Source organism: Empidonax traillii, unplaced genomic scaffold (assembly GCF_003031625.1).
Source record: "Empidonax traillii isolate 1590-97213 ecotype Southwest subspecies unplaced genomic scaffold, ASM303162v1 scaffold413:size1348891, whole genome shotgun sequence".
NCBI lineage: Eukaryota > Metazoa > Chordata > Aves > Passeriformes > Tyrannidae > Empidonax > Empidonax traillii.
Window position 1 is genome coordinate 1,192,540 of NW_020955606.1, and position 14,138 is coordinate 1,206,677.

At 51.1% G+C, this 14,138-nt stretch overlaps 1 protein-coding gene across 1 annotated transcript; it reads left to right on the forward strand.

Moving 5' to 3' along the window:
* The first annotated feature begins 5,128 nt into the window (after nt 1-5,128).
* Nucleotides 5,129-13,843, forward strand: CETP (cholesteryl ester transfer protein). Its single transcript, XM_027893969.1, has 16 exons — nt 5,129-5,462; nt 6,473-6,587; nt 7,192-7,326; nt 7,859-7,929; nt 8,877-8,964; nt 9,077-9,146; nt 9,444-9,504; nt 10,120-10,211; nt 10,433-10,612; nt 11,029-11,079; nt 11,416-11,583; nt 12,762-12,829; nt 12,954-12,996; nt 13,094-13,163; nt 13,496-13,581; nt 13,685-13,843. The coding sequence occupies exons 1-16, from the start codon at nt 5,318-5,320 to the stop codon at nt 13,757-13,759; spliced, it is 1,518 nt and encodes a 505-aa protein (XP_027749770.1). The 5' UTR covers nt 5,129-5,317; the 3' UTR covers nt 13,760-13,843.
* The last annotated feature ends 295 nt before the right edge of the window (nt 13,844-14,138 follow it).

The following is a 14,138-nucleotide window of genomic DNA, read 5'->3' on the forward strand; positions in this document are numbered from 1 at the left end:
GCCACTGCACTGAAAGGTTTCCACAAGTGTGTTTTGTGGATGATGGAGGGGTTTTTTCTTTCAGTGTGGAACAAACAGTCACTCAGGTGTCTTGGCAAAGGGCCCACATCAACTGTGAGCTGTGCCCTGTGCCCAATATCAGCAGGAGAGGGTATTTCCTGGCAGCCAGGAATAAACTGGGTAGAGTTTAGGCAGCAGGCACGTAGTGCTGGATTACTTGCAAGATCTCTAATCTGATATCAAAACATCTGTTGTTGTCCCGAGGCTTTTGCTGCTCCCACGGGCAGGCGGATTGGTTTAAAATTAGTTGGAAAACTAGTGAAGTGTAGCTAATGCCACTGGAGGGCTGCAGTGAGGCTCCTGGGCCTCTGTTTCCTTAACAGCTCAGTGAAAGGCATGACCTTTGCCACTGGGGTGGAGGGAAGCTGTGAGTGCACCAGAGGACACGTAATGTGGAAGTAAATGCTGTATAATCCTGCAGAGGCACCCGGGCAGGAGCACCAGGATGGGAGAGAGCAGTGCCTGGCTGAGGGCTCTGAGCACCAGTCACTGAGCCAGCCTTGGTGTTACACAGAGCTGGGGGTCTGGGGTGGCCCTAACCCCTGTCACTAATCCCCGACCAGTGGAGGCCTCTGAGACACACTGGGAGCAAGCAGGGATGGCTGAAGGTGTGGAAGGAACTGTGTCAGCTCAGCCTACAGGGATGGCAATGCAAACAGTGTGGTATGTAAGGAGGGATGGCAAGGAAGGGGGTGTATCCTGCAGTGCCAGCTGTGGATGACAGCAGGGGCCTGAAGGGGAGGGAATCCAGGTTGAGACACCAGAAAAAAAAAATGAGCCTTGAATCTTCCAGAGCAAGCCTATTATAAGAGCGTAGGAATTCCAGAGAGGTTTTCTGGGAGCAACTTCTGTGCCCTGTGCTGGGACGGAAGCTGCAGAGAACAGAGGGGGAACCTCGAGGCTGTGGGTTTAGGAGCTTGGGTTTGTCTTGGCTGGCACTTCAAGCTGCGTTGCTCTGCTGCTGGTTTAGCTCCTCTGCACGCTGGTGAGCACAGATACACAGTGCTAGAGCAGTGCCCTACCTGGCCGGCCAGGTGTTGTGCAGGATTCCCCGAGAACAGGAGGGCTGTGCAGCAGTGACGGTCCACGAGGTGGCCAAGTGAGCAGCGGGATGGAGCAGATCCCTCTGCTGCCGCGTGTCCTGATACGCTCTGGCAGCTCGTTCCGGTTGAGAGCAGCCCTCGGTCCTCGCTGAAAAACAAGTCGGGGGGAGAAATGAACAGTCTGTTCTTCTCAGGCGTTTTTCTTCTTGGCGGAAACTCCCAACAGGCTGCTTGCTTGGGAAATCGCTGATGCTCCTGTGCTCCATCTGTGGAACGAGAATCTCACGAGAAGGAGGTCGCTGCTGAGCAGATAAGCTGTGGATGGTGGGGTGTGGGTGTTTGACTTCCCTCTCCTCTGAAGAGCTGTTTCTCTTGTGCCCGTGCTTGTTGCTGCTCTCAGCAGCCAGGGACGTCCCAACAGCTGAGCACTTGCCCCAGCTGAGTGTCACAACCTCCCTCTGGTCTGTGCCCTGCGATCCATTTCTGGCTGTGGGGCTGGTGGGATTTGCAAAGCTGTGCATCCAAAGGGTCTCTCCCTCCTCAGAGTCCTTCCCAGTGCTGATCCCCCACTGCATCACCAGACATGCCAACTGCATCTTCATCACCTCAACCCCTCTGCTTCGTAAGAATAGCTCTTGAAATGTCTGCTAGTGTTTAACGTGGTCTGAAGATCAGATGGAATGACATCACAGAGGTGACCCAGGGCTGGTGTACAGCCTGGTCCCAAACCTGCTGTGAGGGGCTTGAGGTCAGTTCATGCTCAGCTGCCTGCCTACAGGGTTGGGCAAAGCCTGGGAGATGTTGCCTCTGGGCCCATGTCTTTTGCCTGCTCAAGTGGCCTGTGCTGTTGAAGAACCATCCTAATTTCTTATATTAGCTCTGAAAGTCATATTTGCTGCTCTTTCAGTCTGGATTTGGCAGTGCAGGATCAGTGCTGCAGAAACATAGCTGGCTGGGCTTCCAGCTCCAACCCAGCTGCCCTGGGCTGACCTAGGGCCACCTGTGTGTGCCAGTTTATTTTTTCATTTTCAGAGGTTGTTATGGATGATATTGTTAGGGAAGAGGAGGAATTGAGTTGGTTTCAGGAGAACTTTGTTGAAAACCACGTGAAACTTTGTTGGTCAAAAAAAACCCCTTCTTGGCTGGTTTACCTCCCCAGCCTGTGAAAATCTCACCTTTCACAAACAGGAGTTTTGTAATGGTTATTTTTTGCTGCATAACACCCAAACCTCTCATGGCCAGGTCAGAAATGACCTGACTGGGACATAGATGGAGCCCTGCCAGGAAGGGTCAGTGGAGTTGGTACTCGGAGCTGCAGTGGGGGACCCTTCCCTGGGGTCAGGACATCACCCAAGGAAACTTTCTGAGGCTGAGAGCCCTTGCCTTGTTATATGATTGCACATTCTACATTATTCTTCCTAAAACCTTGTGAATTTTTGAGTTAGTTGGGTAGTACCAATTCCACCTGGCACCATGAATCTGTATTCAAATGTTGGCAGAGCTTTGACAGGTTTAAAAAAAAAATTAATCTTGGTTTAATATGTTATTTGTCTGCATTTTGTGAGCCTCTGGGACAGATGGGAGCAGTGGTCTTGGGCTGACCCTCCTGCTATCCCTGAGGGCTGAGCTGCTGGGTGAGTCCTGGAGCCCATCCTGCTGACAGAGCGACGTGGGACCAGGGTACCTGGAAGGCTCTCTCAGGAAGCAGCTGCAGGGTAGCACCAAATGTTTGGGTCACAAACAATGCAGCACAAAGATTAATGGCACTGTGATGTACCTCTGCCCTGGACAGCCTGGGGGAAAAACAACCTCTGTTACAGGACAGTCCCCAGCAAGGTGGTGAGTACATGTGTGCATGCACAGCCCTCAGATACAGCCTTACCCAGCAAATATTTATCAAAACATCTTCCAGCATCCCCTTTGAACGTACTACACTGCAGCTTGGATGTTTACCCTTTCTTTGGTGTTTAAAGCCTGTCCTTGTCTCCTGCTAGCCAAAATTAACCTTTCCTTAGGCTTTTAAATCTGACCTGACTCCTCCTAGCCTGACCTTTCACTGGGAGGAGGGTGGGCTGTGAGGTCCCTGCTGCCTTGGCCTCTGCCTGGTCACTCCAGGACAAGGATGCTCACAGCATCTCTGTGTTCCACATGCTTTTGCTATTGTAGGCAGAAAGTCTCCAGCCTTCCTGTTCCCAGTGGAGGTCAATGCCCGGCAGTTCCCTGTCCTCCTTTTCTCTCAGCTCTGGTTGTCTGTTGACAGCAGACTCTGCAGCAGGGATGGGGTGGGGGAGCTGGCCTGTAAGGGGGCTGTAAGTGCACTGGGTCTACCGTTTGGGTCTGGAGTCTTGGACTTTCTGCCTTTACCTACCCTGGGACACTGGTGACAAATACACCTGGACGGAAATGCCCATTCTCCCTTTCTTCCATGCATCTCCTCTGGAGCTGCTCCAGTAAAACTTTAACTGCGTGCAAGGCTCCTGAGCTTGTGCCCTACCATAAATGGGATTGTGTCTTTACTGAAAGCCTTGCTGAGGATGCAGGCACTTGCGCTCATGGGATACCCAGCACAGCAGTATCTCTGCCAGTTTGTCACAGAATCCCAGAATGGTCTGGACTGGAAGGCACCTTAAAGCTCATCTTGTTCCAACCCTCTTCTGTGGGCAGGGACACCTTCTACTATCCCAGGTTGCTCCAAGCACCATCCCACCTGTCTTGGATCACTTCCAGGGGTGGGGCATCCACAGCTTCTCTGGGTCAGTGAAGTCACTGACACAGCCAACCTGTGCCAGTGCCTCATCACCCTCTGAGTAAAGAACTTCCTTCTAACACCTAATTTAAATCTCTTTTCATTTAAAAACATTCCCCCTTGCCCTATCGCTATCTGCCTGTATAAAAATTAGTTCTCCCTCTTTTTGATAAGTGCCCTTTAGATACTGGAAGGGGCTCTAAGGTCTCCCCAGAGCCTGTTCTTCTCCAAGCCGACCCACCCCAGCTCCCTCAGCGTGTCAAATGCGGCGGGTCCTCGGCCACCGTGCTGCTCGCCCGGAGGGAGGATGCAGATGCTCGGCTTCCCTCGGCAGGTCAGTGACCGCGAGTGCCTCCCGCAGGGTACCCGAGGCCATTCGCCTTCTCAACTCAGGAAGAAAACAGCGGGGCAGGGTGGGGGCTGCCAAACAGAAGGGTCCGCAGAGGAAACGCCCGGCACAGGGAGGGGGATGAGGTGTCTGCCAGGGAGAGGAGGGAGGCTGGCACCTCGTCGTGCTCAGGGGGGTTGAGTGTGCCCCTGTAGCGTTGACAAGTTCTCACCTCTCCTTCTCCATCAGTCTTTGCTGGCAAAATGGTTCACGGGAGCTGCTGCGAGCCTCCTGGCTGAAATAACCCTTCTCTGTTTCGTGTTGGAGCTCGTTTTGGGAATAAGATGGGCCCCAGCACCATAACAGAGGTGCAGGGGTGGACAGTGGCGTGCAGGCCAGGTGTGCACGAGGAACTGATGTGAACTTGGGTCTCTGAAGTCCCCAGATAGCAGCTGAGAGTCTGGACACATAAAAAGCTCCAGCTTAGTGGGTTCTTCCCCATATAGAAGGTGGCAAACCAAAGATCATCCCCAAAGCTAGCCAAGAGGCAGAGAGCACCACAGTGCTCTGGTTCATGGAGTTTTCCATGGGAAATGTGGGAGATGTGGGTTCATCCAGTGGTAGCAGGAAGCACCCCCTTCCCAGGAGCATGCCTCCATTTCCCCACAATGTGTCTGAAACCAGTGGAAGGGGGAGCAGTTATTGTTGTAGGTACATTTTTGAACGGGGCCTTGTTGGGAAATTACTGCAGGAATGCAAAATATGGAATATTTCTGCATGAAGAGAAAATGATGAACTGGCTGGAGGCAGCCTGTGAGGCTGCTGCCTTGACTTCACCCTCTCCCACTCTCCATCCCCCTCCAGCTCTCTCCACCCGCCTCGGTGCATCCATGTCCTGAGTCAGAGCAATCTTGGCAGGGGCTCAAAGCCCTGCAGCCCAAGTGCCTGCTGAGGGAGGAAGGCAGCCTGCAACTTGAAGAGCCTTAAGGAAACTATAGGAAGATTAGGAAATGTGTGATGGCCCTCGATAAGTGGAGGAAGCAGGTCATGTCCTGTGGGCATGTCGGGTGGGCTCTGCTGGAGGTATGAAAGCAGCCGAGGATCAGTCGGTCCCATCAGCGCTCTCCACTCTGGCTGAAGATGAGCTGGGCTGGCAGGATGATCCTGGGGATCTTCAGGGTCTTGCTGGTGCTTGTCCATGCATCAGCAGCCTGTGACTTCGGGCCCTTCCCTTACAGAGCCACCGGGATCGTCTGCAGGATGACCAAGCCCGCGGCATTGCTGTGTAAGTGCCTGCTGTGTGGGGCTGTGCTTGCTCCATCTCTGCCAGAAGTTAGGGACAGATCAGCCAAATAAGGGTTTTGAGTTGTTTTTTTTTTTTTTTTTTTGCTTCCCTGGGTCTTGTGTAAACAGTTTATCTGGTAAGATGTATTAATACACCTGCCTGGGAGCACAGGTTAAAGCATGGGCACCTGAGCTGAATAGGCACAGCTTCTCAAAGGAGCTTGAGAATGGTCCCCAGCCCCTCACACCCCAATGTTTTAGTGTTGTTCTTTGCTGAGGGCTGGCACGATGGAAAAGCTGGAGAAAATGAGTGTTTGATTTCGCTCTTTGTTGCAACCTCGTCTCTTGGGGTCAGTGTGCACCAGCAGGTTCTCTGCTGCTATGGGTTTATTTGCAAGGATTTGGGGGCTTTAGGGGTAGGGGAAGAATAATTAGTTCTTCTGTGAAGGGTGGGAACAGCTCTGCTCCCTCCCCTCTGACAGGGGTACATGCAGAGAAGGATGCTGGGCCAAACTAAGAGAGGGTATTTCTGGAAGGTAAAACATCCTATACAAGCACGTGCCTGAGGCTGGAATGGGCTGGATAACATTAGGAAAACGGGCATGGAAACTTGAGTATCACAAGTTTTCCTCTGGAGACCCAAGAGCTGACTGCAATACAAGCAAGCGGCAACAGAGCAAAGCACTAGGGTAAAGTCAACAGCTTGTGTGGTGTAAGGATGAGCACAGCCTCGACCTTTCTCCTGCTCCTGAGGTGTGTGAAAACTGGGCATGATTCCCTGCAAACAGGCCTGCTGGTGACTGTTGAACCGCTGTTGTCCCTTGCTGTCATCAGCTGTTAAAATTAGGGATTTTTTTATTTTACTCTGAAACTACTTCTGGTGCTTCCTTAGTCTAAGGGAAGCGCCTTGGGTAAAGCCCTTCTGTAGTGCTTTAATCCAGGGCGTGGATCCGACTTCGAGGCCAGGAGAGGTTGCAGTTTGGCATCTTCGCCCTTTTCTTCCACCAACAGTGAACCAGGAAACAGCACAGGTCATCCAAGCAGCCTTCAGAAACGCCAAATTCCCAAACATCACCGGGGAAAGGTCCGTGCGTCTCCTCGGCAAGGTGGCTTACGAGCTGACCAAGTGAGTGTCTCTGTGCCAGGGGAAATGTGGGCTGAGGGAGGGGAGCAGAAAGTGGCCTTGGAGGGAGCTTTGATCCAACAGTTCCTGGCAGCACGTAGAGCACATCTGTCAATGGACATGGGGAGCAATGCCCCTGCGGGCTCGGGCACCACTGACAATAGATGGTGCCCAAGGCACACTGAGCAGCAGGGGGAACGCATCCAGGGCTGCAAGAGCCACCCCTGTCAGCAGGATGTCACTTGGATGTGCTTTGTGACAAACCAGGCTGGGTGTTGCTTTCATTTGGGGGTGAAAAATGTAGAAGTGCATCTGCAGGACAGACTTCCTGCCATGACGGTGGCTGCACCAAGCACGGTTATGTCGCTCTGTGATTCCTGCTTAAAGCATTCCCCCACCTCCAAACATCACCAGGGAGGTGCAGTGCACCAAGGCTGAGCAAAGCACCACTCTCCTTGTGCCTGGCCCCTGGGATTTGCAAAATCCCCCGAGTCTGGCACTGGCACAGGTCCCTGGGAGCCCCCACATCCTCAGGAGCAAACCTGTCTCGCCTGGGCACCGAGAACAGCCCTGGTTTGTGGACAAACTGTGTTCCTGTTGTTTCCAGCATCCAGGTCAATGGCTTGTCCATAGAGAGGAGCGACGTGGAGCTTAAGGAAAATAACGTCATTTACATTGCCATTAAAAATGTGACGGCCTCCTTCAAAGGCACCCTGACCTACGGCTACGCTGGGGCCTGGTTGTAAGTACCCAGGGCTGGCTGCTGCTGACACCACAGCCCCAGCTCCTGCTGCTGCTGCCCACGGGCACTGGCCCACGACACAAGTAGGTGTGGAGGGGCTGCACTCCTCAGGCTCTCTGGCAGTGGCAGCGCTGCTCAGTGCCCATGTGAGACAGGATTTTATCCACCAGCAGTGCTGCTCAGCCCCATCACTGCTCTGCCCCTCTGGCTTTCTGTCCTCACTGTGCCTGAGGCAGCAAGATGGCCAAAGCTTAGGAGCTGACTTCTTCCCTCCCCTCCTCGCCCTGTAAAGTCTGAGTGGGTAACAAAGGGGTTTAACGCCCCAAAGTGTCGCTAAGAGAGCAGTTTGCAATCATTTAAAGCCAGAGTAGAGTATCTTATATAAGCTGCAGCGTGTGAGGGGGGTTTTCCCACTGCGGTGCAAGGACTGATGTGAGTGGTGTTATAAAACTCATCCTGTGGCTGTCGTGGGGTCAGGGAGAAGCTGCTCCCAGCACAGTTTGCTGAACGCCCTCTCCTCTTGCCGTTCCAGTTTGCGGCTGTTTCACTCAGTTGACTTCGAGATCGAGTCTTCCATTGACCTCCAGCTGGATATCAAACTGAGTAAGTGGCAGCTGGGGATCGCTGCCTGCAGGGGTCTTTGTGGGTGTGGGAGTGGGTGATGGGCAGCAAGCCCGGGCTGGCCCTCTGTGGGGATTGGATGGCACGTGGAGGCTGGGAGTGGGTCCCTGAACCCTGAGCACAAGAGGAGGAAGCTGGTATAAATCCCTTCAGCAAATTAATGCTGATTTACACCAGCAGCAAGTGAGGAACAGTCTGGCCTTCTGGACTCTCTTCAGGATGGGCTTCTCATGTCCTGTGGTCCTAGATGGGACTTTGGTGCAGGAAGCTCGAACATCCTTACAGCCCACTTTTTCCTCTGTATTCCAGGCCAAGGTGTGCTCTGGGAAACAAAGCCTCTTCCTCAGGAATGACAACAGACTTAGGCTAGGAAAGGACAGAGGCAAACTACACTCCTCCAGCTTCCATTAGGCATGAGAGGGATGTGGGTTATCACAGGTGCCACAAAATATGTTTTCCTGCCTCAGAATACATTTCCCTGCTAAGGTCCCAGGGAGGAGAAGCTGAAGCTCTCAGAGACAGTATATTACAATTTCCAAGCTCTTTGCAGTATTCCCTCCCCGCTCTGCTTTGTGGGTTGCTCATATTGCCCTGGGTGATGTTCAGGGACAGCCAAGTCCCTGATGACAGGAGCTGGGGAAGCTGGCAGGGATCAAATCGAGCACGAAAAAGGGGTGCCTGGTAGAACAACTCAGCTGGAGCTGCCAGCAGAAACCCTCCATCCAGGTGCAAGGGAGCCCCTTCTACCCTGACTTTGCAGCTTCTTGAATCTTTTGGAAACATGCCCTGGGAGGGGATGTGGGGAACTCTGGCTGCCCCTCTGCAGTGATGCCCTGCTCCAGGCCTGCAGTGTCTGCAAACGCGCTCGTCCTCTCATCTCATTAACAAATTAGCTAATTTTTTTCCTCTTTTTCTTTCATCCCATGCAGTGTGCCAGGAGGAGAAGCTGGTTGCCGACGCCTCAGACTGCTACCTGACCTTCCACAAACTCACCCTTCACCTCCAAGGAGACAAAGAGTGAGTCAGCCCCCCTTCAAAATCGAGCTTTATTGCCCCACTGCTGGTCCCCAAATCTCACCCACCACAGGGACCATTGCTGGTCCTTGACTGTGCTCCCTGTCTTACACAGACCAGGCTGGCTGAAGCAGCTCTTCACGGATTTCATCTCCTTCACTCTGAAGCTTGTTCTCAAGAGGGAGGTAAGGGCAGAGGAAAGCTCTGTGCAGCTTTGTAAGCCACACACCTCTCTGCTCACGTGTGCCCACAACAGAGCAGCAGTATAGCATTAGTACTTGTGAAAAATAATAATAATAAATTAAATCCACCAAAAAAAAAAAAAAAAAAAGGCAGCTTGGACAGAGTGAGAGGTGTTGCTGACTCTGGTGCTGCTGGACTGTGACCAACAGCCCCCAGATCTCCCCAAGAAGCCCAGCTCTGCTCTAGAATCCAAAATCCTACCCCCTGCCTTCAGTTTTTTTCCTCTTTTACTCTTGTAGGTGTGCAAAGAAATCAATTCTATTGCTCAGATGCTGGCAAATTTTGTACTTGATTTAGCAGGTAAACATCCCTGTTTTTTTCTGCTTTCTTTTATGTGGAGTTTTTAACATTTGAGCCCCAGCAGGGCAGTAGCCTCATCCACCAAAAACATCCTTCAAAAATGTGCATGAGACCCCAAGCCCTCAGACAACAGCAAAGCAAACCTTAGCAATGTTATGTTTGGGATTTTCTGCATCAGGTTGTTTTTTAAGGGCGATTGCACAGATTGAAAAACACAGTTCATGAGGAATTTCTCCTTCAGTATGCTCTGCCCAGCTGGGCAGGACAGCTGCAGGACTGATGCTGGCTGGAACAGGAGCACGCACTGGAGTATTGGGCCTGAGATAGTAAAGCATTTAGATCTGCCTGCTGAAGATTTTCCCAGTCCCCAATATCAGGGAAAAAGAGCAGAACGTAAAACTGAGAGTAATTATCCCCGTTTCCCAGTGTTGAAATTCCGTCAGTGAGCTGTAGCAGGATCAGCACCAGCACCCAGAAGAGTGGGAACCCCTGTCCCATCCCCATGTCCTTTTGTAGCTCCCAGTCACCTTTTGCACCGAGTCCTAGAAGCGACTGTCCCGAGCTCTGCTCGAGGTGGCGTTTCTGGTGCGAGGTTTTTGTGTTTCCTTCCTGCAGGGAATTTTGTCCGGGATAAGGATATCGTGGTTGATCTCTCCCTCGCAGCGGGCTCCCTGATACAAACGGGTTACGTCGAATCACATCACAAGGTAAAGTACCCCAGGCTGCTCAAAGACCAGTGTTTTCTGGTGGTTGTGTGTGCTGGGGAGGGCCGAGAGGGGCTGGTTTGCTGACACGCCGAGCTGCAGCGGGGGGCTGATGTCAGCTTGCTCTGTGTCCAGCCAGCCAGGCCTTTGCCTCCCAACAGAAACGGAGGTGTCCACATTTTGTTCTGTCTCCCTGTGGCCAACACGCTTGTTTTCCTCCAAAGGGCCTTGTGCTGTTCAAGAACCACTCCAGCACCCTGAGTGACTCTGTGTTCTCCCCGTCGCTGCTGACTGAGTCCCGAATGCTCTACTTCTGGCTGTCCGAGCACACTCTCAGCTCTCTGGCCTCTGCAGCTTTCCTGGATGGGAGACTGGTATTGACCATCAGAGGGGAGAAGTTGCAGGTGATTTCAGGGGCGGTTCCCTCCTTAACTCATGTTTTTTGGGAGAGAGTAAAAAATTCTCTCAATACTGTGTGTTGGTGAGAGCTGGTTTCCATAGAAGACAGAAACCTACAGTCACTCACTACATGTGATCCTGAAATTGGTGCCCCTTTTATCAAGAATGTTCTCTCAGGCAGTGCTGCCCCTTGGAGTGATAACACCAGCTGACAGAAAATTTGTCACCTGAATTGTAAGGGGATGTGATTTCCTGGGGAAGCACCGAGGTAGAAAAGGGGTGAGCTCAAAGGGGGCTCAGCCACGCCCCTGAACTGAGCACAGGCCACACCTCAGTGCCCTGTCCCATCCAGACTGGATCAGGGCTAACCATAACCTTGTGGTTTGGTTTTTCACAATCTGTTTCTGGTTCCTTTCTGCAGGCACTGTTTGAGATGGAGGACACGGAAGCGCAGCGGAAGGCGGTGCAGATGGTAACTTTTGGTCCTATTCTGAGCCTTTTATGTCAAATAAGGAGTTTTCAAATGGATTCTCCTGGGTCTGTAACATCTTGGGTCCTTCCCTTGACAACTTGAGCCTTGGGTGGGCCTGATGGGGAAAACCTGGGACTGATGGAGAAGCTGTTGTGCTTTGCAAGGAGGATTTCTCCACCCTCCGTGATGGCACAGCTTCCCTGAAACCTGGCTGAGTTCTTGAGCTTGTGTGAACAGGAGGAGCAACTGGGGACTACAAAAGGGATGCAGCTGTGTGGCAGGTTGGCATGAAGCTGGTATGGGAAAAGTCTGACTCATCTGTTACTCCTTGACCAGATCTTTCAAGGCACCCCCTATAATGACTCTGTGGCCAAGGTGTGGAGTCTCGCCCATCCCCAGATTTCTCTCCAGCCTGAAGGGACAGTGGTGAAGTCCTTGGTGGCAGTGGAGGTCAGCATCCTTCCCACAGGAGGAGAGCCCCTGGTGGTTCTGTACATGGAGAAGGTCAGTTCTTGCACCTCCTGAGTGTGAAGACCTCGGGACAGGCTCTGTCCCAAATCTGGGCCAGTCCTGGTGCGCAGGGAGTCCTTTTGAAAAGGGTGGGTGGCTGAACCACGGGAGGTGGAGAAGGCAAATCAGTTCCTTTTAACATTCCCATTTCTTCCCTTGACATTGGAGGCTGGGAATGATGATAGTGACCGTGTTGGCTCAATGCCTCCTCTATCAGGCCAGCCCAACACCGATGTGCAAGGTGGTAAAAGCAGCACAAAGCACTGATGAGCCCCCTCATTGAACCTGTATCAGACACAGGGAAACTCATGCAGCTGAGGTGTTGTATTTATGTATTTATTTTGAAATCTCCTCATTCCCAAATCCTAGCTCTGGCCTCCACTTAGAGGATAGTTGCCTCTGAAATGAAGATGCACCTCTGAAAAGTGTGAAGCTCAAAATATAAACTTTTCCTCTATGTGTGCCTGTATGAAAGTTCTTGCTTATGCTTTTTAACCCCCAACTGAAGCTTTTACGCTGAATCTAAGGAACCAGAAAAAAAGAAATGCCAGAAGCTGTCCTGTCATGGGTAACATCACAAGAAAGCAATATATTTGTCCAGTCTTGGAATTATGGGCTGGCATGGGCACAAAACCAATGCAGATCTCTGCCTGAGGGTACAGCAGACTCTCTAATCTAAAGGGTTAAACTGTAATTGAGAATAATTCCCTTCCTGTGGGATACTCAGCAAGTATCTCACATTAGCAGGGTGTTACAGGAAAACACACATGGCTGTTTCTTGCACACCAAGTGATACCTTGAAATAAATTTCAAGGATTTGAAACTGTGAAATTGCAAAAGCACTGAACTAGAGGTGGTTCATAAAATCAGGGCTCCCAGGACTGCCAGAATCCAGGCTGTGAGCTGCAACTGCATCACAGATTCTCCTTTTAAATGATAGTTTGCATATAGGCAATAGCAAGAAAATGAGCCTAAATGGTCAGAAATCAGAGATTGTTTAATTTTTAACTTGGTTTACATTTGGTGGCTGCCTGTGGCAGCCCTGGCTGCCTCAGAGCCTGAAGGATGTTGAAATCTGGCTCCTAGAAAGCAAACCAGAAATGTCCAAATGCATCTCCCTGCTGCAAGGCAAGATGAGCTGTGCCTCAAACCTGCTGTTCTTCTCTCTGCAGGAGATCACAGTCACTATCCAAGCTGCCTATGCGGAAAAGAAACTCATTTTGCAACCTTTGGACTCCAGGTCAGTACTACGGTCTCTCAAGGGTTTTGTTGCCTCTTTTGGCCTGTGCTTAAGAGCAGCACACAAAGAGGGTCTCTGCAGCCCTTAGTGACTTCCCCCTACCCTTTTTTTTTTTTCCTTTCAGCATAGAGTTTAAAGTCTTTAAATGCACAGCTGATCCAAGTGGGGTAAGTCCTTTAAAAAAAAAAAAAAGTATTCTCCAAGCCATTTGAGGCTAAATGATGTCTTCAAAGCATTTCTTTGTATGAATTTTCTGGCTTTCAGGACGACCCATCCGTACAGGACTTCCTGCAGAACATGATCTCGGTTGCTGGGATCCCAGAAGTAACTTCAAGTGAGTTTTCCCTTTGGGGAAGTGCCAACCTACTCTGTAAATTGCCTAACAACAGATCCCCTAAACCTGAAAAAATACATCAGTAACCCAAAGAGCCCCAGGGGGGAACCACATCGGTGTTTTGAATTTCTGCTGGATTCTCCTGGGGAATGAGGAACCTCTTGTAAATGTCTGGGAGAAAGGAAAAAGTGAGTTTTCCGTTAGGCCAAAGGTCGTGGGGCGTTGAGGCACAATCAGGTTTTGGCAAGAGGCAGAGACAGGCTGGCAGCACGTGGGGAGCAGCAAACTGGGAGGGCCATACCTGTAAATGGATGGGTTTGCTGATTCCACAGGCATTGGATCAGGTCTGACCTCACTGATGAACAGCAAAGGACTCAACCTCTTTGACATCATAAATCCTGAGATCATCACAAGACAGGTAAGCAGAGCTCAGAGATACCTGGCTCTCAAAGCCCTCCTGGGAGTGTGGCATAAACCAACATAACATTTTTTCTGTTTTCTTCCCCCCCCCCCCTTTTTAGGGATACGTCATTGTACAGCTTGACTTCGACTTCCCGCACCATTTGCTTCTCAAGTTTCTTCAAAAAAGATTATAGAGCTGATCCCTTCATGGAGAGGCATAGGAGCTTCTGTACAAACAGCAAGATTTGTGTGTGAACCAATTAAAAGATGAGCTGATTGAAATCAGCTTCAGTTGAATTTTATTATTTCCTTTTTCCTGGGAAAACGCTCCAGGTTCTGTGTCACTGTGCTTCTACAGAGCTTTTCCTCTGCAAAGATCTCAAAGTCTGCACCTTGATTGATGCATGTTGCTTTTTTCAGGATCTTTAAAGGAATTATGTGCTTAGGAGTAGGGACTGGACTCTTGGAGTGCATGGGCTCTGGGTAAGCACTCGGGAGGCAGCAGCAATGGGGTTTCTTTTGGCATCTCTGCTGTTAGTTTTCGAAATGTAGCACTTCTTGTGCTGATCCTGG

Coding starts and splice junctions, on each gene's coding strand:
- CETP (XM_027893969.1), top strand. CDS start 5,318: ATGAGCTGGGCTGGCAGGATGATCCTGGGGATCTTCAGGGTCTTGCTG. Junction 11,584..12,761: donor TGGTTCTGTACATGGAGAAG/GTCAGTTCTTGC, acceptor TTCTCTCTGCAG/GAGATCACAGTCACTATCCA. Junction 13,164..13,495: donor GATCCCAGAAGTAACTTCAA/GTGAGTTTTCCC, acceptor CTGATTCCACAG/GCATTGGATCAGGTCTGACC.